The sequence below is a fragment of the Lissotriton vulgaris genome, chromosome 7, assembly GCF_964263255.1.
Source record: "Lissotriton vulgaris chromosome 7, aLisVul1.2, whole genome shotgun sequence".
NCBI lineage: Eukaryota > Metazoa > Chordata > Amphibia > Caudata > Salamandridae > Lissotriton > Lissotriton vulgaris.
In genome coordinates, this window is record NC_141695.1 from 225108170 (window position 1) to 225132413 (window position 24244).

The window sequence follows — 24244 nt, forward strand, 5'->3', positions numbered from 1 at the left end:
TTTGAGCTGGCAATCCAGACAGGGGCATGTTACCAAGGAAGAGGCAGTGATAGACTTAAGCCATCTATGGGCATTTTTTCAAGGAAGGAGGAGACATATGATCACGAATGGCTTTGAGCATATTGCTGCTTTTGCGTCAGAGAAATGCTACAGAGTTGGCGATAAGGAGCTTGATACTATGCCCTGGAGACTTCCATTTGCAAGCCATGTTCTTGTATGAACTGGTGATTATATAGTTATTTTGAGTTGAATTTTTCAAGGACAATTTTGGTACTTTAGCGTGATTTCCCTTTAGCAAAAACAGCAAGGATGTCATTGTCTTTCTTGCTGATGTGGCCCATTGTACTCACACCTTCCACCACCACTTAGATTGCACGAGGCTCATACATGTTCGAATGGGTATGTTGCAGGCTGTTGTTTCCCTATGCAATGTTTTGAATGTTGTACAGCTTTGCATCAGCGCTGGCTCCGTAGCAGGGAGGTTTGTTTATGTGGAATTAGTATTTTCTTCTTGCACATGGAGTGATCAAAGATAGCATTTTTGAATTTTTATGTGTGCTGATCCATGCAGCATACATGTGACTCAGGAACTGGCATATGGTTTCTCTGTTTGGTCATGTACATGTAAGGACACCCACCAGCGCATGTGAATAACATGGTTTTTTACTTTTCCCATGTGGACTGCACGTTGTGGCACACCTAGAACTAGCTAATGTGTTTGATATGTCATGCATTTCTAAATGTTTTTGTACCTTAGGCCCAGGTATTCTGTGGTGTTCACATCTGCACTGCCACATATTATATCTGCCCTTGATGTAGAATGGCAGCATCAGCTTCTGTGGCTGTAGTGGTGCGAGACCCACCACTACAACTGCATGCCCCCTTTCACAGAAGGTTTAGCATGGAAGTGGCCACATTTGCTAATCAGCGTGAATACACTTTACATAGGGTGATACAATCTTGGGAGACTTGACGCTGCCTTCGTCATGTTGTGCTAATCTATAACCACTGCTGATCCAACATGAGTGACATTGTTGTTGTAATGGGGGCTTGTTGATATGGCCCATGGTGTGAACACACTCTAACCTCAAGGTTGACCCAACATGTGGTGTGTAAGTGTTATATGTTTCTGACCCTTGCATGTGCGCTCCCCACCCCGCACAGCTCTGCCTGTGTGCCCGTGCCCCAGCCTGCTGCCACTGCTGCTGTCAGGGGTTCCATGCCCCCCCTGCTCCTGATCGTGGTTTTGTTTCATTTCATTGTATACTGTGTTTTTGTATAGTTCACCGTTGCTCTTTGTGCCTCTCTGTGAGTTCTGCTGAGCTTGCAAATTTGCTGTTGGTCTCTGCTCCCCCTCTCAGCCATCTCAATTGTTGCACCTTCTTTGCTGCCTGCATGTTCCAACCTCTGCGCCCCCTGCAGCCCTGCCCCCTCGCTCTCCCATTCACCTGGTCCCACCTCCCACCTCCCCTTCTTATGGTGGATGCACCGCTGGCTCGCCAAAGGCAAGCCCGTCTGCGCCCATCCGCGCCTGGACCGCATCCAGCGCTAGAACCCCTGGCATCGCAAACGCCATGACACCTGACTCTGCTACAGCTCCAGCACCCTCCAAGCACTCAATGCTGGATGATCATGCGCCTGCTGCCTGGCCACCCCGAAGCACAAGGACCCTTTTCCTGCCTGAACTGCAGCTACACCAACATCCGACTCACCAACTCTCCGACAAGGAGAGAACCCAACCACCTCACATGCATCCTCCTCAACACCTGCTCTGCCCGCAAACACACCATTGAACTCTGGGACCTACTCGACTCAACCACCTCAGACGTCACATTTCTGACAGAGACCAGGATGAACCCCTCCTCAGCACCCGACATCACCATAGCCATCCCGGACGGCTACAAGCTCACCACCAGGGACTGCTCCAACGGAGTAGGAGGAGGAATACCCATCTTCCACAGGAACACCCTCAGAGTCTCAACTAGGTCCGACAACACCCTCAGCACTGCTGGACACCTACACTTCCAGATCCACACCAACCTCAGAGGAACCCTCATCTACAGACACCTCGGACCTCGACAACAGTTCAGCGATTCCATCGCCAACTTCATCAGCACAAATGCCCTTACCTCCATGGACTACATCCTCCTCAGTGACCTGAACGTCCACCTCGAGAAAGACAACGCCACTAACTCCACCACCCTGATCAACAACCTAGCCAATCTCGGACTCAGACAACACGTCACAACACCCACCCACTACGCCGGACACATGCTCAACCCCATCTTATCCGCAACCCCCCACATCTCAGTCAAACACACCACCAAACACCACTGGATCGACCATCACTGCATCCACTTCACTGTATGGAAACCCACCTCGCACCACCGCTCCCAACAAATGCCTTGCTGCTGCTGGAGCAAAGTCACTGAAGACCAACTAACCACCACCCTTACCCAGAGCCCATCCCCCAAGCCCACCGCCGCCGACACCGCCACCCGCAACCTCAGACAGTGGATCAACGACTATGTCAACACCCTTGCCCTGCTCAGGGAACCCTCCAACAGTCACACCAGCAAGAGAGCCAGCTGGTTCACTGAAGACCTCCAGGCCTCCAAGCAAACCTGCGTAAAGCTGAAGAGGAACTGGCTCCGTGAACGAGCACTGGACATCTACACAGCTCACAAGAACGCTGACACCACCACATCATCAGATAAGCCAAAAGGGTGTCTTTCATATAACGCCTAGACAACAATGCACACAACAGCAAAGAGCTCTTCAACATTGTATAGGAGCTCCACAAACCCAGCTCCAACACCAACATCCCTCCTGCGCAAGACGTGTGAAACTCGCTGGCCACCTTCTTCCATCGCAAAATTGCAGATAAGCACAACAGCTTCAACAACACAACCGCCACAACAACCACTGAAATACCCGCCCCATGACCTCCATCAGCGCCAACCGCCTACTCTCCTGGACCTACACCAACGACAACAACATCATCAAGGTCATGAACACCATCCACTTCAGATCTCCGTCAGACCCATGCCCACACCGCATCTTCAACAAAGCCAGCACCACCATCGCACCCCATCTCCGGAAAGTCATCAACATCGCCTTTGAGACAGCAACCTTCCCGGAGAGCTTGAAGCATGCTGAGATTAACCCAAGGCAGACCTCAAGGACCTCAAGAACTTCCAGCCCATCTCCCTGCTCCCGGCAAAGGTCGTCGAGAAGCCATGAACATACAACTGACCCACTACCTCAAGGAAAACAGCATCCTGGACCCATCACAGTCCGGTTTTCGCAGCAACCACGTCACCGAAACGGCCCTCATCGCCGCCATCGATGACATCAGGACTACGGTAGACAACGGAGAAACCACGGCCCTCATCCTCCTGGACCTGGCAACCGCCTTTGAAACAGTCTGCCACCACACACTACGGGCACACCTCCATGACAGCGTGATCCAGGAGAAGACCCTGGACTGGACCACCTACTTCCCCACTGGCAGCACACAGAGCATCCGCTTCCCCGTCTTCCTATTCAAAGCCACCGAGATCATCTGCAGCGTTCCCCAGGGCTCATACCTCAGCTCAACGCTGTTCAGCATCTACATTGCACTGCTCGCCCATGTCGCACAACTGCACAACCTCAACATCATCTCCGACACTGACAACACAAAGCTGATTTGCTTCACCAAGGACCGGCACACCACCGGAAGGAATGAAGGCCGTCGCAGTATGGATGAGGAGCAGCCTTCTGAAACTGAACTCATACAAGACCGAAGTTCTCATCCTTGTATCCAACCCCTTGGCTTGGAATGACTCCTGCTGGCCGACCGCACTGGAAACAGCTCCAAAACCCACCTACCACACACACAACCTAGGGGTCATCCTCAGATCCACCTTCTCCATGACCACGCAGGTCAACACTGTCTCTTCCTCCTGCTTCAACACCCGACACATGCTCCGCATGATCTACAGTTGGATCCCCCCAAAACAAGAGAGACAGTTACCCATGCCCTCGTCAGAAGCAGGCTGGACTAATGAAATGCCCTCTATGCAGGAGCCTCAGCCAAACTCTTGAAACAACTACAACGCATTCAGACCACCTCTGCACACCTGATCCTCGACATCCCCCCCCCCCACAGCCACATCACACCCCACCTGAGAGACCTGCACTGGCCCCCCGTCAACAAGAGGATAACCTTCAAACTCCTCACATATGCACACAAGGCAATCCACAACACCCGACCAGTGTACCTCAATAGCCGACTCAGCTTCTACACCCCCACACGCCAGCTCCGCTCCACTGACCTCGCCCTGGCCACAGTCCCCCGCACCCAAAGAGCAACCTCCTTAGGCAGATCATTCTCCCACCTCACCACCTAGACCTGGAACACTCACCCCATTCACCTACGGCATACCCAAATCCTGCTGTCCATCGGAAGACTCTTCATGACCTGGCTCTTTGAGCTGTAGCAGCATCCCCCACACCCCAGCACCTTGAAACCCTCACATGTGCTTTACAAATACTATGATTGATTCATTGATTGATTGGTTGATGTGTGTGCATTTCATGATGTCTTTTTCTGCTGCTCAGGCCTGGTCAATGCCACCATGACATGTGATGATATTGTGTGGGTGATGTGTGTTTGTGTATGTGCCACTCAGCTGCTGCCATGGATGGTACATTCTGTACTGGTTCTGATATTCACAGTCTGACATGTGTGTGATGGGTACCTAAATGCATTTTAGTTGACTGACACAGTTGACTTTCCATGTTGTTATGTTGAATGGCACATGAGGGTGTGATGATCAACTGAGATCATGAGTGATGTTGGATGCTGTATTCTGTGTGGCAGATGTTTGCACTGTGGGCCATTTTGCCGTGACTAGTGATGTACTTAATACTGCTCTCCCAGCAGAGTACAGGTGCAGAGGCGACAATGAGGGGCTAGATCAAGTGGCCAATGGAATTACCAAATGAGCCTAGGGTCACACCAGACACTTGACTTTGGATGCAATTCTATGGGGGATTTCATCACTCCCCTTGCCACCACTTTACCAGCACTTTCCTACTGGAAGGAAGTGATGATTATATCACCATTCTTGGTAATCTGGCCCCACATCTTGTGAAGAGGCAAAGCATTTCATGGGAATGCAGGTGTTGTCTTAATTTATGACTTTGCGCATCACCACACACATTCTATTTGGGTGCACACAGACAAATGCAACTCTGACACCACACTGTGGATGCACTGTGTATGTTGATGATCATGTGCACAATTAGGCATGCTGCCTCTGACATCAGCACACAAGTGGCATTAGGCACATGTGCTTGAGTAGTCTGCAGGTGTGTGCATGTGCGTATGTGTCAGGCTGGCAGGCATGCACGAGCTTGGACACTACTCATACACATGTAGGCAATGCTGCAGGTGTGCTGACGTTGGTGTAGGCATGCCTGATCATGCAAAGGAGCATAGACATTCTCCGTACATCCACAATATGGCATCCGAGTGACACGTGTACTTGTGCAGTAAATTTGTATTTGCATGGTGATGTGGCAAGGGGGCCAGTTGACAACTTTGCCACATGTCAAGTTGTTGTGCCACTGTGTGGTTTGCAGCTGCACATATGGGGTGCTCTGACATTGCAATTGGACTATGTTTGCTTATCTTTTCTGTGCACATTTTATGGTCTTTCTGCCCAGCACTATGGGCCATATTATCAATTATGTTGCCAACATTGAAGTTGCTTTTTCAGGAGGGAACTGTTGCTTCAGCAACACAACAGTGCTTGATGATATGCCCTATTTAATTCAAATGGCAAAGAAGCTCCTGGTGTGCACCTGGCCTACTATTTAAATTAAATTGATCATATTCTGCTGCCCCTTATCACTGCTTTGGCAGAAGATCCCTGCCGCTACTGCACCAATTATGTTGGTTTTCTTCGTTTAACTATGGCCCTGTGTGTTGTGTGATGTGCTGCTGCCAGCATGCGCAGGGGTATCCAGGACCTTTTCCACAGTACATGTGGGTATGCACTTCAATTACTTTCATGGTACATGGGTGCCACTGTGCCCATCCACCCCCTTCCCCCTGTCCCTGGTTGATGCTCACCCTGGTGTTGTTGTGTGTGCTCACATTCAGCACTGCACAGCACATCCTGGCCTGAAAATCCGACGACAGTCTCCTCACTGATGACGTGTGACACCTGCTCCTCCAGCTCACCCAGCTCCTGCTGTGGAGCTGGGACGCCACCTCCAGTCTGCCTCACTGCCTTAAAGTTGGCTTCCAGTTTCTGCTTGGTCTTACTCTTTGTATCGTGCCAATGCTTCTTGCACTCATCCACTATCCTTCACCTCTCTCCCACTGCATTCACTTTGGACATGATGTCCTGCCATATGTCCTTTTTCCTTGCCAATGTGACTGTGGAACTCACGACACCTCTTCAACCAGTGCAGGACCTGGTTCTCCATTATACTGAACTTGGGGTTCCTCTTCCTCTTGGCCTTCCCATGTGTATCTGCCTGGCCCTCCTGGGTGTTGTAGGGGTTGTTCATGGCCTCTGTACTAGTCAGAGGTTGTTTCATGTCTCCTCCTGTGTTTTCCATGATTATTTTTGTTTTCCTGATTAGCGGCCGTCTGGTTGTGCCTTTTTTGCGCTGAACGCGCTGAATGCAAGCCTGGGGCCTATTGGCGAGCAGATTTTATCACTGATTGGTCCATCATCATTTTTTTCATGTTAGCTTGCATTTTTTTATCGCCGTCATGCCATATCTATCGCTGCCCTTTTCCACATGGGAAGTTTACTATCGCCGGTTAGCGTCATGTTGCTAATATGCCGCTAATGCCGCAATAGATTCTGGCAATGGGTGGTGATAAAAATATTCACGCTAAATAGCGTTAGCGATAAATATCACCTATTTTTGCTAATATACCCCATTATTTTTCCGGAATGAGCCCCTGATGAAGGGCCTAGCCTGAAATGCATTGGGTTTTCGTACATAACGATGATTAAAGCTTAACCTATGATGTAGTGTGTCTTTGAAAATTACGCATTCTTGGAACAAATTGTGAGGATTAAACAAGAAATGAAGAACATCATCTATGGATAAATGATTTAATTTATAAAGTGAATACAAAGGTTTGACATGTTGGGATGGTTTGCCCTTTTCAGGAAAACTCTTCATCTTATACGTTTACCTATACACCTCATGACTAGAAGGTGATACCCAGGGGCACCCAATAAACGACTCAGAAGAAATATTTGGGATTACATGAGGAGTGCGACTGTCACCTTATTATTTCTGGAAAAGTGCTTTTCAGTTCACATGTCAAAGATGGGAGGGAATGTTTCAAGACTACTCATTTGTTGAATAACCTCTCTACTTTCATTTGCAGTACAGCTCACCGCACACCACATTACACACATATCACAACACTCTTCCGGACTTAGAAGAGATGTGTGTATGCCTCCAATTAGATGGTGGCTGATCTTGAAGGCATGCAAGTCTCTGTGTCTTATTTGGTCCTAAAACCCCTTGCCATCTGGGGTGGCAATTCTCTGATCAGACGCTAGCCTAGGAGAGATAGGTGGTTCAGCATTGTCTCTGCGGACAAGAGCCAGGTGAGTGGCATGACTATAAAAAACACCCTAATAGTCCCTCAGCTTCACTCATTTGCTGCTGTGCAGTTTCAATAAAAATAGTAATTGTGTTCAGTGATCTATATGTGCCTTGGACTCCAGCTCCTTCCCTTCCGTGAATGGATCGTTCCATGGGAAAACAATTTCCTGAGTGCCTTTCCTGCTGCACTCAAGCACTTTCTGCACTGCTGCCTGTGATCTGAATTCACAGGACCCTGCTTGACCTCCACCCTGCATTCAGTGCTTAATTTGAGCCAGTGTTTTCAGAAGGGGCCCACTGGCACTCATTTTGGGGAACCAGCACTTACTCTTCCTCATGGTACTTTCACCCAGAGCAAGAAAGAGAAAGACAAAGAAGGAGGAAAGGATGATGAAGAAAAAGTCACAAAACCAGTTCGAAATAACGGGACAAAGTATGTGTGGTGGTGGAAAAAAGAGGCATGAGTTGGTGCCACGATTAGCCTACTTTGCCGATGTATTAAGCAATGGAATCATTTCTCAGCGACTGCTGATGGCTTCTCTGAAAAATGTTTTGGGCACCAGCAAGTTTTGTTTTTAAAACATTAAATGTTGCCTGCATATGTCAACAGAGGCATCTTTTCCCTGCCTCCTACCTCCATCCTTGCCTTCTAGAGTCCTCGTCTCCGACTCCTAAGGGACCACTGCAGCCCTTGCCAGGAGGAGATGGCGTGGCACGCTCCACGTCGGCATGAAACATGTGGCGTATGCCGAGCCCTTGCACTGCAGCACCTTATTTGGGAGGGCGTGGGGCGTTGATTCGCGGTGCTGCACGTGCTTCACAGGTGGGCGTCGGCGTCTGCGGCCGCTCTATAAAAGGCTTATGTGATCGTTGCCTCAGCACCGGCAGCCTTGCAGGTAAGTGAGGGCACTTGTGCCTATATTCAGCTTTCTCGCTCTGCACTTGAAATCTTGCAATGATCTTGAAGTTTACATTCCGCTCAGATCAATCAATCAAATGATTGAATTCTTTATTTATTTTAATTGTACGCTGCGCCGAAAGCTTAATTAAATGCTGCACATGGGAAACATGATATAGCGCTATCAACGCAGTAGTTTGCGATATTATATCAGCGCTAGGACATTAATGGTAAAAAGTCACATTTTCACAGCAAGTCACGCAAAGAGGAATATATCGCCTATCCCCCTACCTCAACCGATGCAGGCACGGGTGGGATGTGCCTGGTACATTTATTTGTTTATTAGTCCTGGGCACAATAAACACAGTAGAGAAGATGGGAAGGGTTATTTGAATCCATGACAGATACGTTTATGGTTGCGTCAAAATTACCATCAGGGTCAGATGGCTTGCCCAGGATCATGCAGGTGTCAGAGGGGAGCCAAATCACAGGCTAAGGTTCTGTGACTTCTATATATCTGATCTCTGTTGCTTCACAATAGGTTATTAACTGTTTTCATACCTGCGATTGGTAAATTACAGCATGCGTAAACCGAGATTTGCGCGCCAAGAGTAACACGCTTAACTTTCGCAGTTTCTCTGCACGCGCGTAGCTGGTTCGGCTCCCATTCTCCCTGGCCCATCCCCAACCCTTCCAGGAGTACCGTGCCACACCTATCAGACGCGTGTGTCTCCGGGGCACCGCCAGCAACTGTTCAAATCGGTCCCTGTCAACCCCGCAACGGATGCTACTATCATTGCGTAGGGTCGCTGGCGCCCTGAAGCCTACTTCGTAGCGCCCCACTACGACAGGAGGACTGAAGCTGTCACCCAAGTTCCTATTACTGATCTTCTATTCGTAATTAGCCCCTCCGTGCAGTGCTCAGCATTCCGCTGCTAAAACGGCAATATTCGTGCTGACGGCACAGCGGCATAGAGACCTGTCATAGTCACAGGAACCCTTACTGCACCTCCGTTACTTGGAAAGCTACCGCAGCTCTACCAATGCACGCCCCTCCCAGCCACGCCATAACCCTTAACACTGTTCCGTTACTTGGAAAACTGCTGCAGCTCTGCCAAAGCACCCCATCCCAGCCACACTGAAACCCGAAACCCTTAATACTGTTCCATCACTTGGAAAACTGCTGCAGCTCTGCCAAAGCACCCCATCCCAGCCATACGGAAACCCCTAATATTGTTCCGTTACTTGGAAAACTGCTGCAGCTCTGCCAAAGCACCCCATCCCAGCCATACGGAAACCCATAATACTGTTCCGTTACTTGGAAAACTGCTGCAGCTCTGCCAAAGGACCCCATTCCAGCCATACTGAAACCCTTAATACTGTTCCGTTACTTGGAAAACTGCTGCAGCTCTGTCAAAGCACCTCATCCCAGCCACAATTAATCCCTTAATACTGTTCCATTACTTGGAAAACTGCGGCATCTCTTCCAAAGCATCCCATCCCTGCCACACTCAAACCCTTAATACAGTTCCGTTACTTGGAAAACGACTGCAGCTCATCCAAAGGACCCCATCCCAGCCACAATTAAACCCGAAATACAGCGCCGTTACTTGGAATCAAATGCATCTCATCCAAAGCACCTCATCCCAGCCACAATGAAACCCTTAATACTGTTCTGTTACTTGGAAAACTACCGCAGCTCTGCAAAAGCACCTCATTCAGCCACAAAGAAACCCCTAATACTGTTCCATTACTTGGAAAACTACTGCCGCTCTGCCAATGCACCCCATCCCAGCTGCACCGAAACCCCTAGTACTATTCAGTTACTTGGAAAACTACTGCAGCTCTGCCAAAGCACCCCATCCTAGCCACACTGAAACCCCTAATACTGTTACGTTAATACTGTTCCATTACTCGGAAAACTACTGCAGCTCTGACAAAGCACCCCATCCCAGCCACACCTAAACCCCTAATACTGTTACCTTACATATAAAACTGCTACAGTTCTTCTAGTGCACCTCAGCCGAGCCCCAACAGAACCATTAATGCCGTTTCATTAGCGACAGCTCCAATGTTGCCCCTCACCACCCTGGCTGATCTTTAATTACACTCCAAACCACTGCAGCTCTGCCAATGTACCCTAATCATGCTTCAGCAGACCCTTTACTGCTGTTCCCCTACATAGCAAACTATGCAGCCCTTCTATAGCATCACATTCTTCTGTATTATATTCAGTTCATTCCAATCCTGGATCCGCAGAACCTTTGTTACTATCTTCGGAGCTCTGCCAAGGCATCTCAATCCATCCCATTGCATCTATGCTGCTGTTCTGTTACTTGGAAACCTATTGCTATTTCATTCCAGTCGTGTCCAAACAACACTTATTTAGAACTCCATTCTGAGTGGTTATACTGCAGCTCTGCCATGGCACCTCAACACTTCCCCTGATCACCACTGCTGCTGCTGAGACTAATCCCAGTGCAGTGTCTGGGAACACTAGGGACAGAACTCAGAAGTGTAATCAGATATTAAAGGTTTGTGTCTTTCTGCCTTACACTGTACATAATGCAGGTGTCTGTTGTCACCTATATATTTTTGTAAAGTCCTCTGTACCCTTTGTGGTCTCAGGGTGCAGTTCCACGCTGCAATAAATGAACACATATATATATATATATAAAAGGGCATGGGGATCAGCGACTATTTACATTAACACTAACCAGGTAAAAATGTTTCAAACAATATGGTATTTCATGGTTACAGAACTCACTTTGAGAAATTGGTTTTGTGAAATGTTTCTTGATCTGAATATGACAGACCTCAAGCTGCTTGTGAAGGGAGCAACCAAATATATCAGGACCATTATGCTTAACTATGTATCATGCCAGCAGATGGGATCCAAAAGGAATGAGGTTGAATGTCAGAATATTGACTATTGAAATATCTAGGTACACCAATACCGACATCTAAAATGTAGTATTTACATATATGTTAAGTACAAATTATCTACTACAGAAATATATTCCGCAAAAATATTGTATCATACCATGCAATTAAATGTGTTCTAGTGAATAACGTTTTCGAGTATTGAAATAAAAGCTTAATTTTTGAAACAAAATACACAAAAGCACTTATATATGCAATTTTTATTTTTTAATTCTTAAAGAATTCTCAAGTAAAATACATTAACTATGCTAAATGTATCACACGCATTGTGCAATATAATTTACATAAAATGTGGTTTATTTATATACATAATTCTAAATTGAAACACCTACATGTAACTTTATTACCTTAAATGTAATCACCCCCAATATAAAATAGGACATTTTAAATTCATATTATATTAAATGAATCATGCATATATATTGTTTTTATACATCGAAAAATTCAAAATAATAACTTAATAACAATGATAATTAAAATAGATATAATGTCAATTATTACATAATACCGTTTTGAATACCAATATCATGGAACAAAAGACACTGTCACAAACACCTACAATAAAATAAATTTAAATGGTTAAAATACAAATTGTTAAAAAATATACATATTTAATTATAAACTAATAAAACATTTAAATGTCAATTATTATACAAAGGAAAATGTTTATTTTCTTCCTGCCCAACTAATACAAAAAAGTAAATGACCCCATTTAAAAATTCATGTGTAATACACATATAAATACTAAACTCCATAGAGCAGTAAATAAAACAGTAAAACAATTACACAATTATTAAACTAATTATTTTACATAGTAATCAAATAACACATAATTTAAAAGAGAACAACATAAAATTAAATTATATTTAAGTTTAGGTAACTTCTCACCCGCTACCCTAATAACCCGGTAGCCCACAGCAATAAAATACAACTGAGAATTAATAAATGTGTGCTAAAAGTTTTACTTAATTGCAATCAATCAAATAAGCAATGAACAATCATTATTAAATGATTCATTGTTACTTAATTAACTTCCCACACTATACCCAGAAGCCCGCACTTAAAATGTATTTCACATATATCAGTATTAAACAATTTACATTCTTAATATCCAATCAGAAAACAAATGAACAATTAATAATTCATTATTAATTCATTATTACCTAATTACTTTCTCACACTTCATCCCCATGACTTCGACAACCTTCTATAACACTGTCAACGTGTGCTAACAATAAATCCAACATTTTGAATGACTTAAAATCGCAATCTATATTTGCAAAAATTCTCAATCATTATAAGAAAAATGTTAACCTATAAAATTGATATGATAAGTAAATACATTAAAATAATTAAAATTGTGAAAATGTATATTTTCAGAACTGTATTGCTGGAAACTATAGTAAAAACATCAATATTCTTAACAACTGTATTACATACCCCCAAAAAAAATATTTTTGCATCACCATGTTTTGGAATCAGGATTATTGTTTCCTATATTTCTGTCTCCTGATATTTTGAGCTCAATAGTTTGTCTAAATACCATACAAGATTATAGCAGGGGGTGCATTTACATATAGGATTACATGTACTACAGAAGTGTAAGAAACTAGGGGTCGATTTACAAGCCCCTTGCGCCTCTTTTACGCCGCCGTTGCGTCACTTTTGTGACACAGCGGCGGCGCAACAGATGCGCCATGGTATGGGGTATTTACAACGCGACGCATCTGGGAGATGAGTCACGTTGTGAAGCCCTGCGCCATAAGGAGGCCTTCCGGTGCAGGAAACCTCCTAAAAGTGGCTGAGTGAAATCTACAAGATTTCACTCAGTCACTTTTAGGCCAATGATGCGTCAAAACCCTGCGCCTGCTTGAAGCAGGCGTAAGGCTTGACGCAGCATTGGACAGATAGGGCCCCCAGAGCATTGCTGGAGCTGCGTCACGCTTGCGACGCAACTCCAGCAATGCACCGCCTTGACGGCTCAGATGCGTCACGCATCTGACCCTTTTTGCCCCATGGTGCGCCGCATTGTAAATGCTCTGCACCATAGGTGGCGGAGCTGCGGTGCACAATAACTGGAGCATCCCTGGGGATGCACCAGTTATTGTAAATCTGCCCCTAAGCACTTAGGGAAGAATATAGGTAGACCAATGTAGGATGGGGTACCCATACACAGATTTAGGGAGAGGTAAAAAAAAATACTCTGTAGGCAGGGTCGAGTTACTGGAGTATTGATAGGCACAGAAGGCCTGATTCACAGAACTAACTTAAGACAAAATCCTAAACTTACTAACATTTTGGTATTCACAGAAGGCACTTACTAATTTTGGTATTCACAGAAGGCACTTCACTTACTCATTGATGAGTAGGTGCCTTCTGTGAATACCAAAATGAGTAAATGATAGTACGTTTAGGATTTTGTCTTAAGTTAGTTCTGTTTATAGGACCCAGAGTTACTAGGGTGTGAACAGGCATTAACAATACAGGTAAAGAACAAAATCCCACGGTGTCTGAGAATGTGGTAAGAGTTAGTTGGGGTATATAACGATATGACAAGAGGAAGCTAGAAAGGAGACATTGACTTGGATGAAGGAGTGTAGACTCATAGAGCTCACAAGGAAAGAAGACAACATAGAAGTGAAGTAATTATGTAACACTGGGCTTTTTTGACACAAAGAGAATCAGCAGGATAGAATCTACATCTTTAGAATGCCAATCATCTGGAATATTAGAACATTGGAATGTTGGGAGCTCCATTGAAAACAATGGAGTGCTCCGGGCTTATAATGGCTGGTATAAGTCTGGAGCTCCAACATTCCAATGTTTCTTTGTTCACAGCTCTAGCTGTGAACGAAGGCTTCAGGGACCCTGAGGGGATTCCAATCCCCTCACGCTCCCAAAAGGTTTTGTTTTGTTTGTTAGAATATTCTGTCCTCTAGTGACAGAATGTTCTAATTGCCTTATAGCCCTTTGTAGATGGGCTATACCGCTATTAAAGTCCCTCTCCCTTGTTAAAGACCCTCGCCTTCGGCTCGGGACCATTAACGCTGGAGAGGGCCTTTAATAGCTGGTATAGCCCTCTACGGCGGGCTATGAGGCTATAATATAGATACAGAGCTTTGTAAGAACAGGTTTCCTTAACTGTATTATTCTCATATTTCCCATGGAAGTATACCTCACACAGGAAATACTGTGCACTCTCTAACTCCAAGTTCCTTACACCAATTGTACCATCTTCTCTCTAACTCCATCTCCATCTCCATTTCCATCTCAAAGCTCCCTAGGTCCCAATATCTACCCAGTTGGCCCCAAAAAGTCCTCAAATAAGCCTACACAGTTTTCTGATGTAGGTTTATAGATGTTATGTCGTAAATGATTATGTGCACACATCTTTCCTAATCTCCGTTTCCTCTTTTTCAGCTATGTGGGGCAATATTCTTCTGTGGGCCCTTCTGGCCTTCCTGTTTGGTGAGTAAAACAACGGATTAATATCTACAGGACTGAAGATCTCAAAAAATGTGGGATTGCATTGCACTTGCAGTTGTGTGTATTCATTAGGGGGGAAGGGTCATGCAGAGTTAACATCCGCCCTTTAGACAATCTCTTCCAATGAGGGGCACTAGCCATGCATTGTTCATGGCTGCAGTCCTGGTCTCTTGAGTAAAATAGCTAGAGAAAGGTGTTTTAGAGGAAGGAAAAGCTATACCTAGTAATACACTGTGATCCTTAACTTCGCCTGTCCAAATGCGACTGAGGATGCTTTGCAATGGCGCTCTATTAAACATGCCAGTTAGAAGTTTTCCGCAGAATCATTTGCTTAAGTCTTCTTCTTCTGATAATTGTTATTGTTGTTGTTATTATGGCTATTATTATTATCAATGTTATTACAATATCAATAACAATAATGATGATAATAATAATACAAATTATAGGTATTAATTGTATGGCTGTTATTAATAATATTAATATTTGCATTATTATTGTATTACTACTACTATTACTACTACTACTACTAATAATAATAATAGTCATAATCATCATCATCATCATCATCATCATCAGACCAGCAATACACAGAGAGAGTGTAGATTCCTTACAATGGTTTCAAACCCACTTTCAGCCTTTAGGGAGCTGCACCTAAAAGTCTGCGCTGAGTCAACGTTCTGGTCTTTCTCTTCAACACAGATCCTGATACGAGTTCTGTTCGCGTCCCTTCATGCTGAACCATGGTACACATCAGCAGAGAAGCTGGCATAGTCTGTGCAGGGTCCAGATGTCATATATGGCTCTGCCTGGTTACTCTGGGATTAGAACCTGTGCCTTTGCCCTCAATGGTGAATTCTAATTGGTGGTTAGTTCCACGTAGGAGACTTTTCTAGTTTATCCGGTTAACTAGCATAAACATTGCTGGATTGAAATAACATACAAAATGGATGTCGATTCCCCAAAATACCAGGGAATCAGGAGTAACATAACCTGCTCTATGACCTGTGATGAAGTCACAGAAAATGACATCACACTGCACACCTGGTGACATACCAGGGAGCGTTGTCACATGACCTTTGGCCCTTACTATATCACAGGAAGCAGCATTACTGAAGGGTGGGAATGTAAACGGGCAAAGGTAATCAATAAATAGATATGGGAGGGACAAGATTTTTTTTTATACATTTATCAACAGGGCTGAAACAATGTCAGGAAAGCAACCATTACACATCCTTGGCCAACCATCACTTACCAAACAAACATGCTATGCTGCCCATTCACAATCAACAATGTCTACAGCTCTTAGTGCCTACAGCATCGCCTGTAGCAGTGCAAATGATTCTAACTTTGGGATTGGCACAGCGGAGCCAAAGCAGTGCAAATGTTCCTCAACACACAATTAAGATAAAGGATAGACCGTGGCAGTGCTTGCCTGGTGTGGCACAGACCTATGGAGGCCAGTATTGGCTTTTATCCAAAGTAGAAAATACTCCATGACACAAGTTAATGCAAAAGCAAATCAGAGAGAAGTATTATTCTATCAAGCACTGCTTAATGCTGCTGTTTACATTATGCTAAGCATAAATACATTCAGAGGTGTGGTCATATACAGTTTGTCTTAGATTAATGTGCCAGCCTGCCAGTTTACATATTCTAGATGTGAAGAGGCCCATTTCCACGCCAATAAGTTTGACATATGACAGCCTCCAATCTTTGCAAGAACCACGCTTGTGGGGATGGTACAAATAATTGCAGAAAGTATACTAATACATCAGGATCTGGTGAGCAACTGTGAGACTTCATAAGATAGATTGCAGCTTGACATAGTCTGTCATTTTTAATAAAATACGCTCCTCTGCTTTATCATGGACATCATTTAGGAGTCACAGCAGCAACCTCAGACTTACCCCCTCTGATCTCTGGCACTGCCGTTGACAACCCTGGGCTCAGAGGTGGTAGAATCAGTGGCAAGAACAAGGGGGCTCCACATTCCTTATTGTGCGCCTGTTTTACATTATAATTACAGTGAATAATACTCTATTATTCACTATCAATGTAATAAGAAAGGGAACACACTTACGACCCATAGTGGCAGTATGTAAAAATCATTTAAAATGTATATTGTATGTTTGCTTGTAGATGAGAGTATGTTTAAGTGAGAGACACCTAATAAGATATGGTGCATTGTTTCTCTTCCCCTGCATTGGCATGCTTTTGATACCCACGTATCAATGCACATATCCTTGTTCAAGAGTACAAAGTGTGTGCATGTTCTAAAGCATTGGTTTTGTACTGGAAGGCATCCCTTCCAGTATACAAAACTATACGGTAAGGTGTTTCCCACTTTGTATGTGTGCTGTACAATGCTGCAAAAGATTCTCCTCATTATGCCTGCCTCGACAAGGTATCATATTTTGGAACAAGTTGCTCTCTATCAATAATTGTAGATAGGGATTTGCATCACAACCCATGGGTGATTTCATGGGAATGCCCAGGCACCATATATGGAATGCCCCCTTGATACAAAATAATGCAAAGCAGTGCATAGTGCAACTTTTTGTTACTTTGTGATACTATCCAATGGCAAGTTAGTGTTACTGTGTGATACTATCCAATGCAAATTCTCATCTGTTGTGGTGTTAGGTTCATGTGCTATTCCCTCCCAGAAAAAGTGATAGACAAAACTCATGTGATGTCACTTCTTGTGATGTCATTAAGGTCAATGGATATGTGTTATCCATTAGAATCAACACCCATGCAGTTTATCATTTAATTTCAGTTTTAGGTACTGGGCTTTACAGGTAAATTACCATTCACAATATGAATGAGAATTGTTGTTGAAGGAACAAGAGGAAAATGTATAATGGTACAGAGGGATTGGAAAAAGAGAAACATGTACAGTAGCCATATGTTGTTTTTCCTGTCCCACCCTCGTCCAAAAAAATATTGTATTTCAGGGACCATTCTATGAGCTAAAAATATAGAACAAGCTGAATATGACTCTCATTGCTTGTTGCAGAGTGACATGAATTTACTTGCCTACCACGCACTTCACATTGGCTTGCCTCTATATGCTACAATTTAAGGCACATTGGGGAACTGAGGCCCCACAATATGAGCATGTCAGCGTTTAAAACACTATATTTTAAGCCTACAACCTGGCCATGAGCCACATTTGCATTAAAAAAATATGCACCTTAAACAAAAGTGTTGGGGAATAGAACTGGTATAAATAATCAGTTTTACATACTCTGCTTGTGTTACTTTACTCTTCACCCAAGAAATCATGTGTACTTAAAAATAAAAAGCGTTCCTAAATGAATATACTGTTGCCAAAAAGTCTCTTTTGTATAAAGCAAAGCACATGTTATACTGCTAGCAATACTGCCACATAGAACAGATACACAAAGCACTTGGGTGGCTTGAGTTTAAGTACTAGATAAACAAAACAACATCTTATGGCAATAAAGGTGCAGCTGTGCATTGATGTTTGAATGGTTTCAACAAATGGATAATACAGGACTACCATTGATAAGTAGACAAGAGAATGCTCTGCCACAAGGAGTTGAAATTCAACATCATAAAGAAGTAATAATACACTTCTTGGCCTCACGTACGGTGAAAAACCTTATCTGCTAAGCTTCTTTTAAAACCATTTTAAGACCTATTTTCCGCTTTCCCAGTTATTTGGGACATCGCAGCAACGCCGTTAACCGTGACCATCACAGCTTTCCATATAGTGTAAAACACATATATGCATACATATTAGTCTTTTACATACTAGGATTTCATTACAGTACTCTCTGAAGTCATTTTGTTCTAGAGAGTTTCCAGCACTAAAACGTATTTCATATTTTTGCAGTGACTCTGGAGATTGCGATGAGGTTTTTAGAATTGTATTGCTGTGACAATGGTTTCAAATATGGTACTCCATATTTTATAATGAGTGTTGAAAGGTTATACTAGTGTATGATGAGATGTATCACATTGTCACATGGATACTGTTATCAGTGATGTCATCAGTGATGTCATTTGAGATGTCATCAGTGATGTCACTGACCATGTCATTAATGATGTAATATGTGACATCATCAGCAGTGGATTGCAGGCGCGCAAGTTATAGTTAGTACAACTAACTATATCGGAGGATTTTCAATGGTTTTGTACGAGTGAAATGTCCAGCTAACTACAACAACCCTAAAACCCATGGTTGTGTTTTAGGGTTTAGGGTAGTGCAATGGTGTTTGTGTAGTGTTGGGGTGGTGCTGGGGGTTGTGGTTTAGGGTAGTGCAATGGTGTTTGTGTAGTGTAGGGGGTCGTGCTGGGGGTAGATTTAGTGTTTAGGGTAGTGCAGTGGTTTTTATGTAGTGTAGGGGGTCGTGCTGGGGGTAGATTTAGAGTTTAGGGTAGTGCGGTGGTGTTTGTGTAGTGTAGGGGGTTGTGCTGAGGTAGTCTTTTAGGGTAGTACAGTGGTGTTTGGGTAGTGTAAGGGGTCGAACTGGGGTAGATTTAAGGTTTAGGGTAGCGCAATGGTGTTTGGGTAGTGTAGGGGGTCAGGCTGGGGTAGTGTTTTAGGGTTTAGGGTAGTACAGTGGTGTTTGTGTAGTGTATGTGGTAGTGTTTTAAGGTTTATGGTAGTGCAGGGGTGGTTGGGTAGTGCAGGGGTTCGTGCTGGGGGTTGATTTAGGGTTTAGGGTAGTGCAATGTTTTTTGGGTAGTGTTTGCGGGTTCGTGCAGGGGTAATGTTTTAGGGTTTAGGGTAGTACAGTGTTGTTTGTGTAGTGTAGGGGGTCGAGCTGGGGGTAGTGTTTTACGGTTTAGGGTAGTGCAGTGGCCTTTTGATAGTGTAAGGGGTTTTGCAGGGGGTAGTGTTTTAGGGTTTAGTGAAGTACAATTGTGTTTGTGTAATGTAATGGTCAGCTGGGAGTTGTGTTTTAGGGTGTAGTGTAGTGCAATTGTGTTTGTGTAGTGTAGGGGGTCGTGCTGGGGGTAGATTTAGAGTGTAGGGTAGTGCAGTGGTGCTTGTGTAGTGTAGGGGGTCGTGTTTTAGGGTAGTGCAGTGGTGTTTGGGTAGTGTAGGGGGTTTAGGGTAGTGCAGTGGTGTTTGTGTAGTGTAGGGCGTCGTGCTAGGGGTAGTATTTTAGGGTTTAGGGTAATGCAGTGGTGTTTGTGTGGTGTATGGGGTAGTGTTTTAGGGCTTATGGTACTGCAGTGGTGTTTGGGTAGTGTAGGGGTTCATGCTTGGGGTAAATTTAGGGTTTAGGGTAGCGCAGTGGTGTTTGGGTAGTGTAGGGGGTCGTGCTGGGGTAGTGTTTTAGGGTTTAGGGTAGTGCAGTGGTGTTTGGGTAGTGTAGGGGGTCGTGCTGGGGTTAGATTTAGCTTTTAGGGTAGTGCACTGGTGTTTGTGTAGTGTTTATGGGTTTGTGCTGGGGTCGTGTTTTAGAGTTTAGGGTAGTACAGTGGTGTTTGTGTAGTGTAGGGGGTCATTCTGGGTGTAGTGTTTTATGGTTTAGGGTAGTGCTGTGGTAATTGTGTAGTGTAGGGGCTAGTGTTTTGGGGTTTAGGGTAGTGCAGTGGCATATGTGTAGTGTAGGGGGTCGTGATGGGTAGTGTTTTAGAGTTAAGGGTAGTGCAGTGATGTTTGTGTAATGTAGGGGGTAGTGTTTTAGGGTTTAGTGTAGCGCAGTGGTGTTTGGGTAGTGTAGAGTGTAGTGCTGGGGGTAGATTTAGGGTAGTGCAGTGGTGTTTTGTAGTATAGGGAGTCATGCTGGGGGTAGTGTTTTAGGGTTCAGAGAAGCGCAGTGCTGTTTGTCTACTGTAGGGGGTAGTATTTTAGGGTTTAAGGTAGTCCAGTGGTGTTGGTGTAGTGTAGGGGGTAGTGCTCACCAGCGAGTTAACTGGAAGTCTACTGCTGGTATTGAAAGTGATTGTTCAGTCTGCATGTCAGAATTTTCAAATTAAATAGAAGAGGATTCGAGGTATCTCTTAAACATGCCCTTATTTTTCTTTCTACAGCACTAACCATAATCGCTACGACAAAAGAAACCCTCTTATTTTGTTCCTTTTTAAATTAAATGTTTTAAGTGTTACCAGTTTATTCCAATCAAGATGGCTTCAGGTGTGCCATACTTTTGTCATTAGTAAGGCTGTTAGCGCTCTAGTTGTTCTTTAGAACACTCGGGGAAGCTGCAGTAGAACACAAAGCAATCAACAGCCACGCTGCTCCTGTTGAAATATAACAGGAAGATATTTGAGATCTCACTTAAAACATGTCCTAATTTTTATTTATACAGCACTAACCATCATTTATATGACAAAATAAACCCCCTTATTTTGTTCCTTTTTAATATGTGTTACCGGTTTATTCCAATCAAGATGCTTTAGGTGTGCCATAATTTTGTCAATAGTAAAGCTTTTAGCGCTCTAGTTGTTCTTTAGAACAACCTGGGAAGCTGCAGTAGAACACAAAGGAACAACTGACAGTCTCTGCCTGAGCACTTTCTCCCTCCTGAGGCGGAAGCCGGGAGGTTCTCCATACTATCCCTTACTTGCCTCGTTTTTAGTGTAACTACATTGCACCCTGCTTGATCTAATAAGCAGTGGTTTTTAACCTGCATTGGGAGCATTAGTAACTGTTTTTGGAAGCTTCTCTTACCTCCTCCGCTACTCGGGCCGCTCTCAGCTGAGTATTGACGCTGAGAGTTGGTCCCGAGTAGGCAAAGGGAAACGCGGCGGCCATCTTGGGGGTGAGACGCGCTGTGACGCGCTCTAGTTCATTATAAAAGGGCTGCCTTGGGCTCGGCGTGTGTTGTAAGCCTGAACACTTTTCTCCCTCCTGAGGCGGAAGCCGGGAGGTTCTCCATACTATCCCTTACTTGCCTCGTTTTTAGTGTAACTACATTGCACCCTGCTTGATCTAATAAGCAGTGGTTTTTAACCTGCATTGGGAGCATTAGTAACTGTTTTTAGAAGCTTCTCTTACCTCCTCCGCTACTCGGGCCGCTCTCAGCTGAGTATTGACGCTGAGAGTTGGTCCCAAGTAGGCAAAGGGAAACGCGGCGGCCATCTTGGGGGTGAGACGCGCTGTGATGCGCTCTAGTTAATTATAAAAAGGGACATCCACTCTCCGCGTAGCGGATGCGACGGGCGGACGTGCCGGACTCACGCCGGAGTCATGCCAGAGTCCTGCCCGTCTGCGCCCGTCAGCGCTAAGGAAGCGCCAAGGGCCACGGGGAACAGCCGTCCTAATACAGATCCCGGTATGTCTCGAGCGTTTCTTCTATGCTTGAATAGGCCCTCGTCATACTGCCATGATATTGTTAACCCAGACACATGGTATGGTCCTATTCATTGCCAACACTGCAAGAAAACTTTCTGGCCAGAATCAACTTACAATAATAAAAATAAAACACTATCCACCACTCTACGAGGGGGCTCATCAACGCCAGATCCATGTGTAAAAATGCACAGCACAATTATGATTTGATTACTGAGATGAACTTGGATTGGCTTTTCATAACTGAAACGTGGTTAAAATCCTGGTGCACCCCTGATATAGTGGTAGCCCTCCCTGAAGGATTTCAAATCCAGCGTCTGGATAGACCAGAAGAAAGGGGAGGGGGTCTGGCGATTATCCATCGCAACACCATGACCTGCACTACTTATGAATTACCTGATATAAAAGGAGCAGAGGCCATGGCATTTTGTTTAAATATTCATGACTCCCTGTCATTTTCTGGAGCCTTGATATATCGCCCTCCGGGGCAACCTCAAGAATTCCTAGAGAGCATAGGAGATGTACTGAGTAATCTCACGCTCAGAGCTGCCCACTTCACTTTATTAGGGGATTTAAATTTCCACCTCGACTCCCCTAGCGACCCAGGAGTAATGTGTATGATGGATATCATTAATGTTCTTGGTCTTACCCTGTTAAACAAAGAATCCACGCATAGCGCGGGCCACATACTGGACTGTATTTGCTCAAATCTGAACCTGCTGACCTGTACTTCCCCAGTAGTCCAAACTTGGTCTGACCACAAACTTATCCCTTTTGAGGTGACTTTTAATTCACCTCTAAATACTCATAGACACACCAAAACAGGAGAGAAAAAACCTGATTGGAAAAAAGTCCTCGCCCAACCAAATCTTTTAACCAATGTAATAGAGACTAAACCAATTCTATCCGGCCACACCACAATAGACAATCAACATTTCTGTGATTGGATTACATCTCTTAGTAACCAACAAGATCTGCTGAAGGAAATGACCCCTATGAGCAACAAAATCAAAGGAAGTGCCCCTGGTTCTCTTCCACTCTGAAGAGTGAACTAGGCAAAGTGAGAGCATTAGAGCGCAGATGGCGCAGAAAATACTCAGAAGAAGATCATAGAATTTACAAAGCAGCACGTAGACAGTATCATGCCGCCATTAAATCAGCAAAAAAAGCCCACTTTTCAGAGGCCATTGCATCTTCGGGAAACAATCAGAAAGAAATATTCAAGATTGTAAATAGCTTCACTGATCCTAGAGCGCTTGCCCAGGATATCCCACCCTCGCTATCACTGTGCAATTCTATTGCAGATTGTTTTGACAATAAAATTCAAGCCATCGTCAAGGATTTTCCATCTCCAACCCTAATTTCAACCTCTCCTGAAAACAAATCTACAGAAGCAAAGGGAATAAACTATCTACCAAAACCCCATTTTAATGTTTTTGCCCCCATTTCTTTGGAGGAATCACGTCAGGCCATTCTGTCTAGCAAGTCTGGATCACCATTTGATCCATGTCCGCCCATGTTTTTAAGAGCTTTGGTCAACGAGGTAAATCCCATAGTGAATGGAATCATCAATTCATCATTAGCAACAGCAGAGATTCCATCAGACTGGAAATTAGCCGCGGTTAAACCCCTCCGAAAAAAACCATTACCCGACCCTACCACTCTTTCCAACCTAAGGCCCATCTCACTGTTGCCACTGTTATCCAAACTGACTGAGTCATTTGTCAACAACCAACTCACCACTTATCTGGAAGATAACAATGTCCTGCATCCGAATCAGTCGGGTTTCAGGTCTAAACACTCGACCGAATCTGCACTCTTATTCTCCACTGAATCCCTGCGCTCCGCTATGGACTCTGGAAAGAAGGCCGTCTTGATATTACTCGATCTATCGGCGGCCTTCGACACGGTCTCCCACACCATTCTGATTGACCGTCTCCAGAGCGCAGGGATAGGCGGAGTAGTGCTAGAGTGGTTCCAAAATTTCCTGAGCCTGAGACGACAAATCA

At 44.5% G+C, this 24244-nt stretch overlaps 1 protein-coding gene across 1 annotated transcript in view; it reads left to right on the forward strand.

Moving 5' to 3' along the window:
* Positions 1–8368: 8368 nt before the first annotated feature.
* Positions 8369–24244, forward strand: part of LOC147701262 (IgGFc-binding protein-like) — a 402161-nt gene continuing 386285 nt past the window's right edge. Inside the window, exon 1 of the mRNA XM_086929328.1 lies at positions 8369–8528. Within this exon, the coding sequence (XP_086785454.1) occupies positions 8369–8528 (160 nt within the window). The remainder of the gene's footprint in view (positions 8529–24244) is intronic.